Source organism: Haemorhous mexicanus, chromosome 1, assembly GCF_027477595.1.
Source record: "Haemorhous mexicanus isolate bHaeMex1 chromosome 1, bHaeMex1.pri, whole genome shotgun sequence".
Classification (NCBI taxonomy): domain Eukaryota; kingdom Metazoa; phylum Chordata; class Aves; order Passeriformes; family Fringillidae; genus Haemorhous; species Haemorhous mexicanus.
Window position 1 is genome coordinate 30,303,084 of NC_082341.1, and position 19,695 is coordinate 30,322,778.

Below are 19,695 nucleotides of genomic sequence, written 5' to 3' on the forward strand. Positions count from 1 at the left end.
CTCTTCAACGTACAACAGATTGAATGGCAGAAATGTTTACTCAAAGGCACGCGTTTGGGTTTTAGGTTTTTTTTGCCTTTTTTTTCTTTTTCAATTAATTGTCTTGAGCTCAGATTGATGTTTTTTTTAATTTAGAACCAAACATTTAGTGTCTAAATGAGTGAGATTTGCTGCTTGCCACAAATATTGCTAAGCTGTCTTGTTTCTCCTTGTGAATGGAAGTATCAGTAAATGGTAAACCTGGGAATCTAGAGAGACATGAAATTTTTTTAGCTGAAGTTGTTTTTTTTTTTGCAACTGGCAATGTTCTGTAGTTTACAGAACTACATAAATGCTCTGAAGAGAAGGACAAGTTAAAGGAGCACAGGTAAAACCAAAAAGCTTTTGAAATATGAGAGCAAGCAGAGCCTTTTTGTACTCGTCTCTAGCTTTTGAAGAAAAAACACCTACTCTTGTGGTTTAGGGAAATCACTTGCAATTTTATTTTGGTAATAATCACCTATCTGAAGTAATGTAGGCTCTACAAAACATTGAAAGCCATGGGTAGTAATCAGTGTTGCCAATTCTCTGTGGAAGGATGCAGATTGCTAACTGACTGTGTGCTGTAGAAATAGTTTGGCAAAAGTATTTTAGCCTAAAGAAAGTGTATGTTCTCCACTTCCATGATGTCTGAGCACCCTTAAAGCACTTGTGTTCTAAACAATAATGTGAAACATACTGCTGTTTATTCCCATTGGACAGATGGGGAACTGAACCATAGGGTGTATGGCATCTCTGATCACTGAAAATCTGTGATCAGCAATTGTGACTCAAGACGACTCAATCCTAGTCCCCAAGCAATTCTGGGTTTTTGTAAACATTCATTAACTATCCCTCATGGGCACTTTTAACAAATATATGATGAATAAATACATAGATGTAAAAATTTCACATTATCTTTTTGAATGCTACCACAGAAAAAGTAGAAATCTTTAAAACATAAAAAAGTAAAAAAAAGTCCACTAGTGTTTTTTATGTATCTCGTAGCTATGTGAATGAAAAGCAAATTTTCTTCTTGGCACTGCCAAACTAGGACTGCTGCAGGTCTCTCTTTCTGCCAGTGAAAAAATACATTGCTTCAGGTAGAGGAAAAAATGTTACTTTGTCAACTATGGGAACTGATCATCCATGAGAGTCAGAAATAGATTATTTCGTGCTCTGAATGACAGTGAATGGTACAAGCTGTGTTCAGGCTGGTTTGCTGTGTTGTATGTGAAATCAGGTAATGATACTGTATTTTCCATACTGCACCTCTTGCAGATTGGGTAAGATATTATCATAGCTTGTCTGCAAATTAAAAAATTTGAAAACTATATTATTAATTTTAATGATGAACAAAATTAATTTTCTTCAAGTCTGTGTGTTGAGCAGAGTAGCACATAACAAGCCTTCCTGTGTATCATTTTTCTATTCCAAAGGCAATAAAAATAAATGTGAGCCTTATCAAACAGGGTGGCCAAATGATATTGATTGTTTATGAGCCTCTCCTGTGATGCCAGCAGTGTTGAGAATGTCCCTTTGTTTGCACAGAGCATAAATGGCACACTGATTGCTGCCTCCTCTGAGACAGGAAAATTACAGGCTGGTGGGGGAGTTTTGCACACAAGCATTTAAAGATGCAGAGGAAAACAGAGTCCATTAGCTAGTCTAAGTCCTAAGATAACCTAAATTTCATCTGAATTTCTATGAAAAGTAAAGGCATCGGCTGAAGTCTTGTAGAAATTGCCTAACCCAATATTCCTTTTTCTGTATCATCAGAAAGTAGTGTGTTCTGTATAGTAACTAATTAAAGAATACTGTTCTCCTTTTCAAAGAAGACCTTAATTGTTTCTTTAACTAATGCAATTTAGATCTATACCAACATGCTACAAATTGTTAGAACCTTGAGGCTCTAAAGAAACCTGTTTTGAATTCTTAGATTTTTTTTTTTGCCCCACAGTATCCAAAAGATATTTGAGTGCTGCTGGCTTTGTGCACATCTTTAAATGGTGTTGGCTAGTTTGAGTAGTCAGTTATGCTTATCATATATATCTTTGTATATATATTAGCACGGCCATATAGATTTTCTGTGATTTATGAATGTCTTTGATATGCAAATCTTCCTAAATACCTGTCATATCAGTTAGTAATAAGAGTTTTGCACTAGTACAGCACTGTCAGGAGTCCTTTGAACTTCTGTCACTGTGCTTGTGGCTTGACGAGGCAGAGATAGGATCTCAAAAGGATAAAAAGTTCTTGCTTTTTGTGCTTGGGCTTTTGGGGTCTTGCTTTTTTTGTTTGTGCTTTTTGAGCTGTAATGGAAAACTGATCTGATCTAATTTCCTTTCAAATGATGTGTATAAATACGTGTAAAATCTTGCTGTGAGAAGTAGGACAGCAAAGTAGCAGGAGCACATAAAGAACTCCTTAACGTGATGTTGCCAGTGAAACCTGTGTCCCATCCAAGTAAACACCATTCTACTGATCAGCACTGCAGCCATGCCAAGACTGCAGAAATAGCTGTTTTGATTTAAATGTTCCAAAAATATATTGTTCAGCACACATGGTCTTTAGAGGATGGTCATATTCAGAATGCTGGAGAAATGGCTGTTCTCGGACTCATGCATGAGGAACACATTCTTTTCCAATGCCATTTGAGAAGGAGTTACCATGATCATTTGATCCAGCCCTCCACAGTTGCAGGTCACTCTGAAGGAGGTACATAGCCACTAATGATCTACTGACCACCTCTGTCCTTTCATTCTCCTCAAACTGCACAAACCCTTTTGTGGCATCCTGTGACAGGCTTGTGGTCTTTGGATCAGAAGGCAAAGTATCACAAAACAGCTGATTTCCACAAAAAAACATGTGAGAAATGAAGGCGCATCCCAAACTTGTATGTTGCTGGTGCCTGCAGTGCTAAATAAGTTGGCAAAAAAATGAAATGGGAGCCATAGGACTGTAAAAGATTGACTGATGAAATATTTCTGTTGGCAACCATCCTGGTGTATTTCCAGCCTGACATTCTTTTTGGTAGGTATGCCTTGGAGATTTCCCCTTACAAATATAGTTAGTTGCTCAACTTCTCAACTTATTCATTCTCTGTTGGGTCCCAGAATAGCATACTGTCTCTGAATTGCTGGAGGCTTTCTGCTGCATCTGAGAGGACACTAAATGAACAAAAGTACATGCAATGATGTAGGGCACCAATCAATAAAATACTTGATCATCACATGTTTTAAATGAGACACTTGCTTAGGTACCTTTTAGATTTTTTTGTTGTTGTTGTTTATGTCAATGTACTTGTGCTTTAGTCTTTCAACTGTAGCATGTGACACCAGTAGGTGAAAGTGCTTTAAATCTGTTTAAATTTTTATAGACACACACATAGGAGGTTTAGACATATGAGAAATATGTATTCTCTTTATGAGAAATGTGCTTTGTATGCCTGTAAATAGGAATTGAAAGAACACTGTGTGATTAAATAGCTTACAGTAGCATTTTATTTGAAGTTTCTAAATAAAACCAGCTCTGCTGTGTTACTTCCAGTAAATTATTCCTTAAATGCAAGGTTGTCACATTTCTGTATAGTCCAAAAATGGAGACAAGCATTTCTTTAGAATGGTAAGGAAATTAATATTACAATACACAAGAATGTTATTTTTAGAAACATTCTTACTGGCAATTAAAATGAAAAATAAAGCTTGACCAAACTTAAGCCTGTTTCATCACACTGGTAATTAACTCATGTGGGTTTTTGTCAGACCTATTATTATAGCACATCTATTTTTAGTTAAGGTGGTGCCCAATTTTGCTGCACCCCTTTTTCAGATAACACAAAACCAGTCTCAGGGCTTTAGTTATCATCCTTTGTCTTCTGAGATGTGGAAAGCTGCTAAGTCATGGCAAGCAAACCACTTGCCAATTGTATGTTCACTTTTTAGTTGCCCAAGTTTTCTGTCTCCACCTTTTTAGCTTTTCTTTTTTTCTGGAATTCTGGCAGAGGTAAGGAGAGAAGATGGAGAATAATATTAAAGATAATCTGGATTGTGATTTCTTTATTCAACCCAAATCTCTGTACTTAGTACTGAAATGTACTTAGCAGTTTATTTCACTGGCAAGTGCTTTAGCAAGAGGAGAAGGGACTGGAAATGAAGTGCAATCATAGCATGCACAGACCAGTCCATCTGTGACTGACAACTCGTGTGAGACCTGGCTTGTAATAGTGCAGATCCTCAGATTTGTTGGCTGAAAGGAGCCGTTTTCCTGCCATTATCACCTGCCCTGTCACCTTGTTTTCTCAACTACCAATCAGCAAGGTAGGAAGTACATATGGGACTGCTATGATATTTTTAGAACAGGCCTTGAGCCCAAGTTTGATCCAACATTTTGAATGGTCAGAAGCTTAAGGTCATCAAAAATAGTCTGTCTTCTCTGCTCATGGCATTGGGATTCCAGCACTAGCTAGTTACTTTTTACTTATTACTTCATTTTTGGACTGCCCTTTCCCAGAAGCAAATAGGGTTGAAGTTATTACAAGAGCTTTCTCCTCCCAGATTCTTTGCAAGACATAAATATATCTGATTAAAGTTGATTAGAATGGGAGTATTGTCTGAACCTGGATTCAGTGTATTATCTTCCTATTCCCCCATGCTTTTAATGCAGTTCTGACCTGTGAAATCTTTTAGCCATTGCACAGTAGTTTGAGGCTCAGAAGAATCTGGCAGGTTTTTTGTGAGCAGTTCTCATTCTAGGAAACTAGGGCTTGGGACCAGCCTTGTCCCTCTGTCCTAGAGAGTTCAAGCACCCACATCTTTTTCCTTTAAGCCAGAGATGGGGCAGATGAGGGACATGTGGAAGCAGCAGCTGCAGCTGCCCACATCTGCCTGCTGAGGTATGACTTAGCTGGGCATTTGCTGTGGCTTCCCTCTGCATTTGTTCCATCCCTTTTTTGGGATCAAGTGCCTAGCAAACTGAACTTTGCAAGATTTGGCTAAATCAGCTTGAAGGATGGATAAAAGCCTTCTTAGGGGTGGTTTGGCATTGGGATTACCAGCTGGATGCCTGAATTTACAAAAGTCAAATTTATGACACATTTTGGCAGTGCCATACATATTGTACACATTGTATATAGTATGTACTGCCTTTACATAGTGCAAAGGTATTTTCAGTTGCAGTAAGTAGCTGCATTAAGATTTTCAAGGGATTTTCAAAGTGGTTTGCTTAGCTAAAGGGAGAGGTTATATTTACTTGGAATGTGTTGTAATTTTCATTTCAGAGTTATGAAACCTTGCTTTCAAATGTATTTTGATTTTTCCCCCCTCTTTTGCAATCTATAAATTTGTTACAGAAAATTAAGATCGTATTGCTGCTCAGAAGGAATGCTGGTTCTGCTGAAGTCAGGCAAAATATTTACAGTTTACCCAATGAAGTCACAGTTTCATCATTTTAACATTGCTCCAAATTCACCAGCAGTGTAAAATTAGCACCCAAGCGGGTGAATATTGATTACATTTTGGGTTTCAGACCTATTCCTTATCAAAGTTCCAAGAGGATGAAGAAAATTAGGTGAAAACTGGATCTGCGTTCACTGAAACATTTTGAAAAAAAACTCAGAGCTGTTGCCATCCTGGCCCAGCTAACCATGAGGATTTTGTGTGGTTTCATAACAGCACTATTGACCAGGATGAGATATGACCTTTTCAGAGTGCAGCAGTGGTCAATTTGTTACTGCTCTCAGGGGCATGTTTGTGCATCCAACGCTGCTTCTCCATGTGTTTGAATGCTCCCCTGGGAGGGGTGGAGATGCTGGCAGAGGAAGGAGATCCAAGCAGGCAGCACAGTGGGAGAAACTGGTGTGTGCCCACAGCCAAGAACATGGTCTGGTATCTCAGGTCCATTCTTTGGCCCACACAGTAAAGGAGGCCCCTTTTTAGTGCTGTAGGTAAAATGTTTTTTCTTAGCCAAGCTTCCAGTGGATTGAAGTGACAGTTCTCTGACTTAATTTCAACTTTTTTTAAATTTAAGAAAATGTCTTTTTTTTTTATTAATTTAGAAGAGTAATTGTTCCAGTCTACATTGGTATCTATCTACTAAAAATCTGCTTTAAATCTACTATAGCTTTATAATCTGCTTGTAATATATTATGTAAACCCCCCTCATGACTTCATGAATCCAAGCCTGTGTTTAGAAAGACCCTATTTTTGAAATCTAATTATTTGATGTAAAAGGGCAGCTTTGTATAGCAAAATGAAGCAAACATTTTGTGGGTTCTTTTTTCCTCCAAAGGCATTTTCTTCTCAAGTTATTTACAGGACACTCCATTGTTTTACTCTTCCAAAAACTTTTCTAGTATCATGGGAAAGTAAACATAGTTTGGATTAAAAAAAAAAAAAAAAGACAAAAATTAAGCCTTTGCTTTTCAGGAGAGGATGATTTCAAATAATAAAATTATTTCTGATACTGGAATAATTAGTTTAGTTTAGTATATATTACTATGGAATTTATTATTCCATCAATTCAGCAATACTTAGTAGTCCTTACTAATGTTGAAGGACCTGAAGTGGGAACTGGCTGGTGGACTTGGATATACTTACATTAATGATTGGACTCAATGATCTTAGAGATCTTTTTCAAGCAAAACTATTCTATAATTCTCCCTCCATGATCTGGCCTTTTTAGACTCAGGAGATAAGACCTACAGAAGACATACAGAACTGTTAAAGTTTCTTTTCAGAGACATGGTCAATACCGATGCAAAGCTCATTTGGAAGTTGCTGCAGTGTTTGAAGCATGCTTAAAATGCATGTCCACTGCTGGCTTGAATTTTTCTAATCAACGGATTTTTCTTAAGGCTTTATTTCTTAAAAGAAAGACCATTTTACTATCCCACACATCTTGCCCTGTGTATTGTAGACAATGCCAAGCCGCCCCTGAGCTTCATCAATAAATTTAATATCACTGGTCTTTAGGTTTCCAGTTTTCAAAGGTTTTCCAAACCTATTTTATGCATGTGGCATGGCTAGCCATCCTCCGTTTTCAGCATTCTTTTTCAAGTATTTATACTGGGAGAAGTTACAGTTACCCCAAGATATTCTATGATATGTATGATATGTATATAATTTTACAAACTTGTTCTATTCCCAAACATTTTATTGGTCTTTCTGGTCTTGGTGTCATCCTAGGAGCTTGAATTTGGTTGGCTGGCTTCTGCTATGATCCCAAAACCTTTGCATGGCCATTGGTTTCCACAGTTCAATTCTCCAGGCAGCATGCATGGCCTATATTTCCTGTCTTAAATCCAAAAAAACTCACTCAAACATATATTAAAAGCTAGAGAGGGTGTTCTTATTGGTTTTCCAGCCAGAGGGATTTAGTAGTCTGTTGTCCAGGAACGGTGACCAGGTGATCTGACCTACCAGTGTAGCCATGATTAGGAGATGCAGTGCAGAACCCTGCATGGAGGCTCAGATTATCTGCTCATTAGGTGTGCAACAAGCTTGAAACACCTGGAGGCTGCTGAACATATTGGCAGCTGTCCCAGGTGATGTGCTCCAGGGTTCCTCTGTGCATGTGCACCCGGGTGTGCCTGGTGGAGCCAGGAGCAGCAGGCACAGCTCTAGTGTCTCTCTAAGGAAAGTTGGCACAGCCATGAAGAGCCAGGAAATCTCATATTGCTCGTATATATCTGAACTCATTAATGGCATAAAAGGGACAAAGTGCTTTGCTGGTCTGAGGCATTTATCTGATGTGGCTTGTGTTGTTTACGTGCAATTTACCTCAGTCTTGCTACAAAACATGGAGATTTTAGTTCCAACCTGATAAACAACTTTATCAACAGGATAAATGAATTTTTGTATGTTTTCCCTAACCTAAATATTTATTTACTACATAGCTCTATATTAGTGTTAGGGTCTTTTTATTACTTGAGCTTTGTGATTCAGGAAAGTTGAATTTATGAAGCCCTTAAGCATATGCTTAACTTAAGCCCTGTGCTTATAATCAACTTTGTGCTGCTGAGGTGTTGTCCTGAATCTAAGACTTAATTTCTAGTAGATTATTATTATTTATTTATGTGAATAAAAAAATTGTATTTTAAGAGGAGAAAGAAGTGATGTCATCAACTAGTTACAAAACCCCTGAGCTAATTTGCATGAGAAAGATGGAAGACTCTTTGTATTCTTATACAAGAGATGATAAAAGAGCCATACATTTATCTTACATAGCACTTCTTATCCTCAGAACTTTGTAAAGTTTTACTCTCCCATTGTTTGTCACAAAATCCCCTAAAGCTACAGATATGCCTTTCTTTGTCCCAGAAAATTCCTTTGAAGCTTGAATTGAGCTAAAACACTAGAATTGCAGTTTTCTCCTCACTTAAAAAATGCCTATCACATGGTTCCCCAGCCCTGAAAAAAAAAGCACCATGTATTCCTGCACAGGCAATGCCAAGTCTTGCTGCACAGAGAATTGATTGGAAACATTCCTGTACTTTGTATTTCTAACCAAAGCACATGGATTAAGCAATCCATTTTAACTCCTCCAGAGACTTGGAATATGGTCCCTTAGTTCCAAGAGGGAGCAGGACCAGACCATTACAGCACCTCCCCTGATTTCTTGCTGCTCCCAAACCATCTGCTTCTCTGTGGTAATAGTCTTTAGCTGTTCATTAACATGGTTAATCCTCTAGCATAAGCTGTAGTAATTTATGCTGGATGTTTGGGTTTCACGTGGTACTAATGGTATCTAATGAACTGTGGCTTCAGAAACATCTGTTCTATACAATAGTTAATTTTTTTCTTTTTTTTTTTCTTACATCCCAGTGATTGGATACACAAAAATAGTTAGGAAGTCTTTAGGCTGCAAAGATTAGAATTCAAACCTTCAGTACTGAAATAGACCAAATTTAATTCTACTCATGCAACCTTAATTTAGCTCCCACTTGTTTATAAATTATTTGACATTGATGCATGCTATTACTCCCTGCCTTTTCACTTGGCAAATGAAAAAGGGCTGAAAAAAGGTTGAATGGGACACCTGTAAGACTGCAACGTCCTCATTTAAGCATATGACTAGAAGTTAGAGAACATCTCTTTTTTTAATGTGTTCAATATTTATGTAATACAATTGAGCAGTATGATAAAAAAGTCTATGCATGTATTCATTTACAAGTAAGAAAACTGCAAAAGTTGAAACTAAATTATTAATATGAATTAAGGCAATGCTCCAGAAGAGCATGTGAGAAATGGGATATGCTAAAAACAATCAGTAATAGACTGTTTGTACTTTGAAAGGAAAAAAAAAAAAGACAAAACTATTACTTAATTATAATAGTTAATAACGCAGTAGAAATCCTAGCTCTTTCCCATTTGAGGGCTTCATTTCTTAGTCTTAATGTTGCAGTAATGGGGTTTCCAGATTTAATTTCCTTATATTTATTTGTTTTTAACAACTCAGAGGGAAAATAAGAGAAACACATTGTGAAAATGCTATAATGAGATCACAGTGCTACTAACATGCCTTAAGTTTTCTATAAAGTGGCTGATTGCATTTAGAGTCACCTCAGCAGCACTAAATCATTTCAGCAGTTTACCTTCACTGCCAGCGTCATTAAACTTCTCCAAGTTTAGGAAATGCGTTTGAAAAAACAGAAAAAATCCCCTCATGTTCCTGTATGAAAATGTCACCTTATAACATCCATAGCTTTAAAAATAAAAACCAGATTTTCTTCAGGCATGAACCCTTTATTCTTCATCCGTGGGACTCTTAAGGAGCTCTTTAAATTCATGTGATTGTGCAGTTAAAGTCTGGGCTGACTCAGCAAAGTGTTTAACTATGTGCTTAAATTCTATTGCAATCAATAGAATTTGAGCATGTGCTTAAAAGTTATGTTGAAAAGAAATGGATTTACACACGTGTTTTAAACGTAAGCATGTACCAAAGTAGGCTTATACTATGTCAAAGCAAGTCGGAAGAATTTAGGTTGTAAAAACCCTACCTTTGTGGTGACTGGTTTCATAAGTAAAATATTTTTATATAGTTTTTATGTATCATCTAAAATGTACAGCATCATGCTGTAGTTATTATGGTCTGTGAATGAGCAAACATAAGACAGTTTATGTGTCTGTCAGTTTAAAATATGTACGTCAGAATTAAGAACACTTGCAGATAAATATCTAATGTACATTTTCTGCTCTTGAATATAGTTTGCTTTTAGCTTGTTACTGAAGTATTTCGAGTCATTTAGAGCTGTGAACACTATCCTTTAAAATGCAGCTGCATATATAAGAAGTTATAAACACATATGGGTACCTAATACCAGATCTCACACTCCACAGTTTTCCATGTTCTGACCTGTTTTTAACTTATTCCTCCCGTGTTTCCCTGTAATATGAAACTTGATTATTTTGAGGCGCTGAATCACCAAACAGCGTCATGTTCTGTTTGGCTGAAGGGCATAAGCAATTCCACTTTTTCTATTTACTTCTGTCTATAAAAAGCTTTTTCTGCATTAGAGGAGATTTCTGTTTCTGCTGCTGATGCCTCTTGCACTGTGTTAAACTGCCCTGTACTGTGGAAAGGCCATATATTTCCAACAAAACATTTGGGTATTTTTATTTTCCAGAGAAATGTTTATGATACCAAATTGTCAGCAATTCATGTGTCGTGCTCACCTGAAATCTTGCACTGTCACACCCTCCCTGTCACTGCACTGCCAGTGCCCCTGCCCCTGCTCATGGCCCTTTGCAGAGCTGGGTACAAGCTCATCTGCAGGGCTTCACTGCTTCCTCTGTAGGGAAGAGAGATGCCAAGGGGAGCAGGATAGCAAGAAGTGATAGGTACCAGAGGATTCTGCAGGGAAAACCCCAGCTGCTGCGCTCTCTCCCTGTCCAGGGGGCAGGTCGTAACTCTCACCAGGACCAGGTGATTTGGCACATGGAAGAAGAAAAGGTTTGGGATGATGGGAAGACTTGAGCCACAGACTTCCTAGGTGCCATCAAGTAGCCAAACTTCCCAGGAGTGCCCAAGTACTTTGTTTTTGGGAATCTTTTCTTTGGTAACATGATTGTGAGAAGTATATTAAAAAATATACTGCCCTTAGCTATGATCCGTCATGTAAGCATACAGAAGATTCTTCACCAAAAGGCAGAAGAGAGCCCCAAATACTGGACAAATTCTCGTGTCTTCAGGAGCAAAATATTATGTTGATAGTTGAGAATGCTGTGGATTTCTAGAAAGCTCCAGTACAGCTTCTTTGTTGGCTTCTTGATTATGGTGAGGAATCATATCCCAGTGGCCACTGTTGCTCCCATAGGGCAGGAACATGGGAGCAGACTTAAAATTTTGGCAGGAGAGTAGTCAAGCTGCTGTATAATATAGGTAGCAACAGGCTCTGGTCACCTGTATAAAAAGTGCTGTAAGGCTGGGTAGGACTCCGAGAAGTAAAGTACTGCCTGTAACACGGAAATGAAAGTTATCTGTGTGTAGGTATATTAATGATCAAATGAGATGCAACTTTTGAAACACCAGTATGAAAAACGGGCTTCACATGTGTGAAACTTGTCAAACCACAGAGGAGCATGGTGCTGTTGTCTGATACGCTGTCAAAAGCTGCTCTTCTGAAACCACATCATCTTGGAGAACTGAAAAAGACGCTGTGTAAATTGCCTAATGCTTCTAAAAATAAGCGTGAACTACTCAGCCTCTCCAAATTTTAGCAACTCAACCAAATAGTGCATAGTCCGTAAGCGTGTCTAACACGCTGTGCCACAATCGGTGACTTACTATAAGAATTATATGAAGCATGCTAAATACGGAAAGGCTGCATATAGCTGCACGCACAAAACCCGGTCCGCATTGGCATCTGCCCCCGCCTCCTGCTCCCCCCGGCCCGACGAGCTGCAGAAATCTCCTCTCTCTCCGGCGGCGGCTGCGGGTCCTGCCGGGAGCTGGCGGCCGCCTGGCTCCCTCCCCTGCCAAAGCCAACTGTGGCGTAGCCAGAGAAACGGGCAGCAAAAATAGAACAGCAGGATGGCTGCGCGTGGGCGAGGCAGAAACCACATCGCCAGCAAAACCTCCCAGCGTTATTTTAGGACCGATACGGGCAGAGGCCGTGGCGTTTTGCTCTCTTTTCACTAAACACTCCCCGGGGGCGGGTGAGGAGGGAGAGGGGCGCAAGGCGAGGACCGTCCCTGTCCCACTCCTGCCTCCTCCCTGGCGTATCCCCAGTGGCACTGGGCAGGGGGAAGGGGTTAATTTAGCCCGAGGCCGGGCGGCGCACCGAGGACGGGCGGCAGTTTGAAAGACGGAGACTGGACAGCTGTGTTTGCTGTGGTATTTTTAAACGCATTAATGCAGGCTCCAATCACCCGGCCATGCTTGACCTATTTTTGGCTCAGGCCGGCCATTGTTCTATTTCTGCCGCCGCTGGGCCGCGAGGGTGTCAATTCAAATGCAAATGAGTTATCGCTGCTGCTCCCGCCAACTTCGCCCGGGCGCCTGGCTGAGGGACAGCCGGCCGGGAGCGGAGAGGGGCGCGGGCACGGCAACGCGGGGCTAGGCTGGGGTCAACTCGGTTAAACCCTCCGCGGCTCCCGGTGCCTGCAAAGGTGGCTTGTTCGGTTTGATGGTTTGTTAGAGGCAGTTTCCCCCCCTCCCCGCCCTGCCAGGAAGCCCAAAGCGCAGAGATATTTCTTCATTTCTTCTTCCACCTGCCGCTGGCTGCCCGAACGCAACTGCTCCAACTCGGCAGCGCTCAGCCCCCCGCAGGCTCACGGCTCCCTTCCTGCGGGCGGGGGCTGCCGACGGTGGATTTGGGCTTTTCCTTCTCCTCATAGATACTTGTGCAAATGCTTAAACACTGCTAATTGCCGAAGCATATTATCTTAACGACCCTCGCTGAAGGAGGTAGGACCGCAGAGGGTCGTGCCCGACGCCTATGTGCAAGTGCAGTGATGAATCTCTTGTGTAGCTGAAGTGCAGACCAGTTGGAATATGCTGCAGACAATTTACGAGAGTGAATCGTGTTTTTCCTCAGATGGGGTTTCTGGACGTGAACAGCTCTTGGCTCAGCAAAGAATGCACAGTATGATCAGCTCAGGTAAGAGAGAGCTCCCTGCCTTAGACTTGAGTGGCTGACCGGGAACACACAGCCTAGCATGACAAGTAAACACCCTTCCTTTCAAGAAGTGACTTGATTTTTGTGGGCTTTATCCAAGTTGTTGTTATATAATTCTGGAAGTATTTTAGATTGCAGCTGCTGCTGCTTTTGCGAGGAGTTTGTCTCCTTTGGTCTGCTGCTTTCCAGCCGCAGCTACATGCTCACAACTGAAGTCGAGTTTGGGTTTCCTTGTTTGTTTTGTTGCCTGATTGCAAAATGGGGTTCATGGTAGAGGCTTGTTCACAGGAAGAGGCTTCCTCAGACAGACCTTGCCAGGAGGCTGCATTTAGAGCCCCTCATAAGAATTCTAGTCTTATGTCTGTTGTAAACAGGATTTGCTCTTTCTGTGAGTTTCCTTTTCTCTAGTTTGCATATGAAGGAGGTTCTATACCAATACCTCTCTCTTTTCATTACAGTGCTACTGCAAAATGTCTTTAAACTGTGTGGTTTATTTTGTTCCATTAAAAATATTTTTGAACCTGGCAATGCTAGTTACAGGTAACGACTCACGGATATGTAAATTGGATGTGTTTTTTCATGAAGGTACTTCAAAGCTGCTCGAAAAGAACACTGCATGTTTCCTCGTGTATGTTTCCTCACAGCTACCCCTGTGTTTTCTACTTTCTTTCCTAGCTGTGTTTGAGATCTGCTATTGAGGATAAATTAACTTAGAAGAATCATTGCCATTCAATTTAGATGGGCTAAAAATGTCAACCTTTCAGGTTGACTACTCTTGCCTATTCTCTCCTGAAGTTAATTCCAGTCCAGTTTTCATTTCGATGAAACTCTTGTCTATTAAGGCACAGTGTTTTCCAGTTTATATCTATTTAAACCTAGGTTTCTTACTTTGTTTTTCAGAAAGTGTTACTTTTACAGAAGATCCATATGTGGAATACAGGATGAATTATTTGCATGTATTTTAGTCTTAGCCCCCTTTTCTTTTTTCTCTTTTTTCTTTTTCTTTTTTTCTTCTTCTTTTTCTTTTCCTTTTCCTTTTTTCCCAAAACTTGAATGACCTCAATCTCTAAAGTTAATTATATGTATAGACCATACCACTCTTCATATATTACCTCTTTTAGTACACCTGTTGAGTGTATGTCTGTTTGTTTTTTTAAAAACTTTATTTTCCTGCTTTGTAGAAAAAGAGCTAAAAGCTTTACTTGTGCTCCTTTCTTACATATAATTTTAGGTTGTTGATCACCAATTTCAGCTCCTTTGTTAGGGACACAGATAAGATGAAGGAATGTTTATAATATTGAACAGTAAAGCTCTAGCAAAGACTGTGGGTAAGAGGAAACGTTTTCCTGGAAGTGTTACAGTTCTTCTGCAAAGCCATCTGCAGTGTCAACCTCTTGTTCAAGAATTGTTGCTTTGCTTTATTGTGTTTGCTTAGTTTTCCTGAACAGCTCAACAAGTGTCCAGTGCTTTTAAATTGATTAGAGATAAGGCTGATTGTGTCCTCTCTCTACTGTTTGACTTTGTTGTTGTTGGTGTTTTTTTTTAGTAGTTTAGGGGTTTTTTTCACATTAAAATTAATGGTTCACAAGTGAAAATTTTGGGGGTTTATCTCACTATGCTACTTTCTGACTGCCAACTAATATAATAGCAATGTTTTCATTTGAAACTCAAGAAAATAAGGTGATTTTCTGTAAGTTTATAGGTCTGCTTGTCTTTACTGGAAATAAGAATATCATATAACTGTTGATTTGTATCTGCTAGTACATTAGGTAAGTCCATATAACACACACAATTTCCCCTGTAGTGCCAAGGAGGGTAAGAGGGGGGAGTTTAGACTAAAAACAATCCCTACAAAAGCTTATTCAATAACATTGTACAGATAAAACATGTTTAAGTATCTATATATTCTGTGGAACGTAAAATACTCTTCTGTGTTTCATTTGGCCTTTAAAATACACAACTAGACTACAAGTAGTTGACATTATACACAGTCTGCAGTTTCAGTTCATGTCACATGAAACCTCAAAGCCTGGTGCTGCTCTTGGTTACCTTCATCTCCTGCACGTTCAGCATCTTACAGGATCAGTTCTGGTAACTTTTCATTCTTTCCATTTATGATGCATGTAGGGAAGAAAGAAATAGCTAGGGTATGACAGTATGCACTAGCATTTGGAGAAGCCAGAAACAGTCATTTGAATTTTCCTTTTCACAATGCTCTTACTTTAAAGTTATCTTCACTTAAATGTATGTGATTTATACTCATATAAAAAGTAGCATGTAGTTAAGGAAATAACAGATCCATAAAAGTTTGTGATTCGCACCCGTGATGTGCTTGCTCCAAAGACTTCAAGAATGACTTAAAACAGACAACAACTGTCAGATGTTTAGGTTTGCTGGTATCCAGATTCATTGCACATATATTATGCAATTGATTTTAAGCTGGGGTGGAGAGATCCCCAAAGAGGACAAGTCCACTGGTCAGTGGATTGGATTTGCAAAGCAGAATATCTAAGAAATTTCTGACAAGAGCAGGCATAGGAAGTACTTCTGACATGAGAATCAGTTCTCCTGATACTCCCTCAATTGCTGCCTTGCTTGTCTGTCTCCATCCTCACTTGTAAGTCATACTATGAATGAGATGATCTGGATAGGTACCAATCAAAAGTCTAATTATGAATGGAGCAATCTAGATCGGCGCTGACTAAGAAGCTGTGTAATTTGCAGACACCTACACCTTACTGCAGAGAGCAGTTTCAGCTGTCTTTAGAAGACTGAACTAAATTCTCCCATATGGTACTGTTGCTCTAAAATGCAGCAGCAAGTGCTGTGCATCTTTATATGAGAAAATGATGTTGATGTACTCTTATTTGATACCATAGTTATTTTAACTTCACGTTTACAAAATAAATCTGGGGTCTAAAGCTTTTTATTTACCTGGAGTTATTTTTCTATTCTGTCCCTTTTACTTTACACAAAAAAGATTCAATTTCCATGTGTGTGCAATGCCACAGTGGATCCTAACATTCAGCCTCTGGTTCATGGCCTCTGATCTTTTCACAGCACAAGTATTAAACTGAAAGCCCTTGAAAAAAACCATTTGGTGCAGTGCAGTCCATGGGAAAAACACTCATTAAAATGTAGTTAATAAGTAACTGAAGCAGGGCTACATTTCTTAAATAGGTTGTAGTTGTGTGAAGGAGAAGGAAGGACCTACCCAATCCTGGTATCTGTAGATGTGGGACTTCAAGGAGTAATGCCAGCTTTTGGTGATTTAATACACAGTGCTGGTTTTTCAAAGGGTGAGGTTGTTAAGTCTTCCCCACTGGCCGTATCTTGGTGTACAGCCTTGCAGTACCCTGCCTGAATTCCACCTTGGTTTTTATTGGATAAGACATCCTCTGCTTCCTGCCCAAAGCTGTTCTGCTGAAAAATCAAGAGTTCAAGGAGATAGTGAGCTTAAACCTTGGCTTGTCAGTGAGTTGACAGGTGACCTGAGCAAGTTACACAATCCTGCTTATGTCAGCTAATCCTTCTGTGAAACACAGTAAATGATACCTGTCAGGACCAGGAATCGATAGAGCAAAACTGTTCTAAAGGGGATGTAGCAGTTCAGAATGATTAATTTGATTGGCTTCACCTACCTACAGGCTTGTAAAATACCTTCAATTTCACAGGTGTCACAAGTGGATGTAGTGAATGTTTATTCTCTGCACCAGTCAGGAAATGTAAACTGTGTCACTTGAATATAAATGACAGAATTACTGCTGCACGCATCGTGCTGTATGTGGGCTGACAGGAGCTCATGAGCAATCTTCCCTCAGTAAACCCCAGTGTGCACAGTTTGTCCTGTATGTTGTCTCTGTCATGTGTCTGCATGACCTTGCATGCATGGGGTCTGCTTTACACATGGATTTATATTGCCTTCAGGGAAAGTTCTTTGGAATTTGCTCTCCCTTTTTTTTTTTCTTCCTTTTTTTTTTTTCCCCCAAACAAAACCTTTACCTGCTCACCTTTTCCTGTGGAGAACCTACAGAAAGCAAGTTCGTTTGAAGTTTTGCTCTGATACTCATGAAAAACATGACTTATTTGCATCTCTCAATCAGGTAACCTAAACTTCTTACAGATACCAAATGTTTCATTTATGGTATCTCAGGCAGTAACACTTCCGAGAGAGCAAAAGCAGTGAGAATAGATGTGCTGAGCTTTGTGGTTCTCTTCAGAGTAATGAAAAAATTGAGTGTGGAAATTCAGTATAGGGAAGTTTTGGATAACAACCAGAGTGGCTTTTTCAATGCCTTTTTTTGTAAAGGCAAGGTACAAGATAATCTGGTTCTTCATAGTAGTAGCAGAAGTATTTTAATTAATTGTTCAGGAAGTGTAAGGCCTTAGCCATATACAGTTAATACAGTGAGAAGAAGCAAGCAACATAGATCTGCGTAGTTACAGACTACAGTAGCAAGCAACATAGGTCTTGCGTAGTTACAGACTCACTGATTTTGAGTAGAGGCTTTGCCCTGCCATGTATGCTGGACAAAACTTTCATTGTGAGTTCAGCTGAACAAAAACATGGTAAAATGAAAGTAAGCTGATTTTTCTGTTTTGTGTTTGAGATGACATTGAATACAGACCAATGTTTCCAATTTCACGTGTCTAATGCTGTAAGAACGAATACTATATCATTGCCTTTTCCTACTTTTTTTTTATTCCAGTCATAGCTTCTGATGTTCTGTGGTTACCTGATGGTCTTGCTTTGCACTAGGAGGTATATTTATAGGTTGTGAGAAAAGCCTGAAATTCAAAGTACAAGACTGACAAGAATAGCAGGTTAGAAAAGCTAGAAAGTAAATAAAAAACTATGCAAAACATTACTTCAAAACCTCTTTCAGTGCTTTTCAGAGACCATTAAACACTGCATTTAGTACAGATGTTTTCTAGTACTGGTGCTAGGACACTAGCTCCCCTCTCTTCAGTGTGTTGAACTAAATCTCTTTATTGGGAAACAGCTTTTTACTTCAGTCGTTTATTGCTTTAGCTGTTTGCCTTTAGAACATGTATTGGTTTGCACTGCACTCAAACACACATCTCCAGTCTGTCTTCCCTTCTATAAAACTGTGTGCAGAATACATTTTGTTCGTTAAGGTTGCACTCGATATGTGGAACACTTGTAATTCTTCTACTGCCAGACCCATGTTTCTGTGCTGACTGCCCAGCCCCTCTTCTGCACTGTCTTTGCAGAAAAACCAAAAGCTGGGAGAAAGCTGAATAGCTGGATAGATAGCCTGCAAAATATGCACATTCATTTCAGGTTTTGGTGTAGATGATGGGGCAGATTTCAGATGCTGTTGCATTTTAACCTTTCCCATCTACTGCTGGGGGGATAGAATTTTACATGCTGGGTAAAAAATACCGTAGAGAAACCAGTCAGCAGATATGGTTAAACACATGAAAATCTAAAATGCCCTGTTCTGTGGATCTCTTTAACAGGCTGACTCCTCTGGGTCAGTTATTCTTAGCCTAGTTATTTTCATCTTATGGCATTACAGGTCTAAGATTAGCCTGTTAGGCGTTATCATGCCATCTGAGTTACCTCCTAATATAACTGTACACCGGAATGATTATTTATAGACAGAGCATTCTGTCATTTTTGCTTTATTTCTGGTAGTTTAAATAAAGAAGAGCAACATTCAAGAAAAACCACAGATTCCTTCCTGCTGCCAAAACAACACGATAACTGCCTGCTAAGGGGCAGGGATATTGTTTAAAATGTGTGCTTGCAGCAGATGCAAACATCTTACCTCTCCTACAGCAAGATACCTCAGCGTACCACTGCTTCTGTTTGTTCTGGAGGAGGGAGAAGGGTGCCAGATTGATGCACCAAATGACAGAGCTGAGATGGGCTTGTGGCTGCTGATGAGAGCAAGGATAACCAGGTGCTATTTTTAGAGGTCGGCTCTGTCAGGCTCCATGTTCAGTGTGAACATGTCACATATGCACAAAGCTTCTCCAAAATGGACCCATCTAGTTTTGTTACATAAAAGTGATATCTGCTGTACAAATAGCCTTCTATGTGATTTTCACAAGACTTAACTGGAAGCTTCAGCAAATAGACAAATTTTATTCTTCTTCATGATTGCTACAAAAACATTTCTTCTCAGTAGAAAAACTTTAAACCTAAAGCAGAGTTCAAGAGCACAGTGAGGCTCATTCTCTCCTAAGGAAGTTTGCTGGGATTTTTGTGTTTGTATGGTGTAACTAGGAGGAAGCTTTTAGCATTTAATGGCAGTTTAGTAAAGAGCAGCAAAAATAGGAAAGTAGCAGATCTTCAGCTGGGTGTCAGTGCAGCCTCTGCCTGCAGTTGTTGCTCAGGAAGCAGGCAGCTGACAAAAAAGGGAAATATTAATGGATTATAATTATCTAATGAATTCCATCTCTTTTAGCTTTCAGCTCTAAATAAATGGCATGTTTATGTCTTCGTGCAGATTTTGTGTGTAATCAGGGGGCACCTGATTTGTTCTACTTTAAAATGTTACTGGTATAAAAAGGCTTGCAAAATCGGTGGA

The 19,695-nt window shown here is 39.5% G+C and overlaps 1 protein-coding gene across 13 annotated transcripts in view; it reads left to right on the top strand.

Annotated features, from left to right (window-relative positions):
• The window catches only part of HDAC9 (histone deacetylase 9), a 268,924-nt gene that overhangs the window by 165,016 nt on the left and 84,213 nt on the right, over positions 1-19,695 (top strand). For 10 of the 13 annotated variants that reach the window (XM_059844298.1, XM_059844308.1, XM_059844265.1 and 7 more), the window contains one exon: positions 13,055-13,117. The exons of 1 other annotated variant lie outside the window; for it this stretch is intronic. In XM_059844298.1, coding sequence (XP_059700281.1) covers positions 13,055-13,117 — 63 coding nt within the window. Of the gene's footprint in view, positions 1-12,478; positions 12,627-12,666; positions 12,925-13,054; positions 13,118-19,695 lie in introns of those variants that run through there. 2 more of the 13 variants (XM_059844360.1, XM_059844352.1) reach the window with 2 other exon arrangements.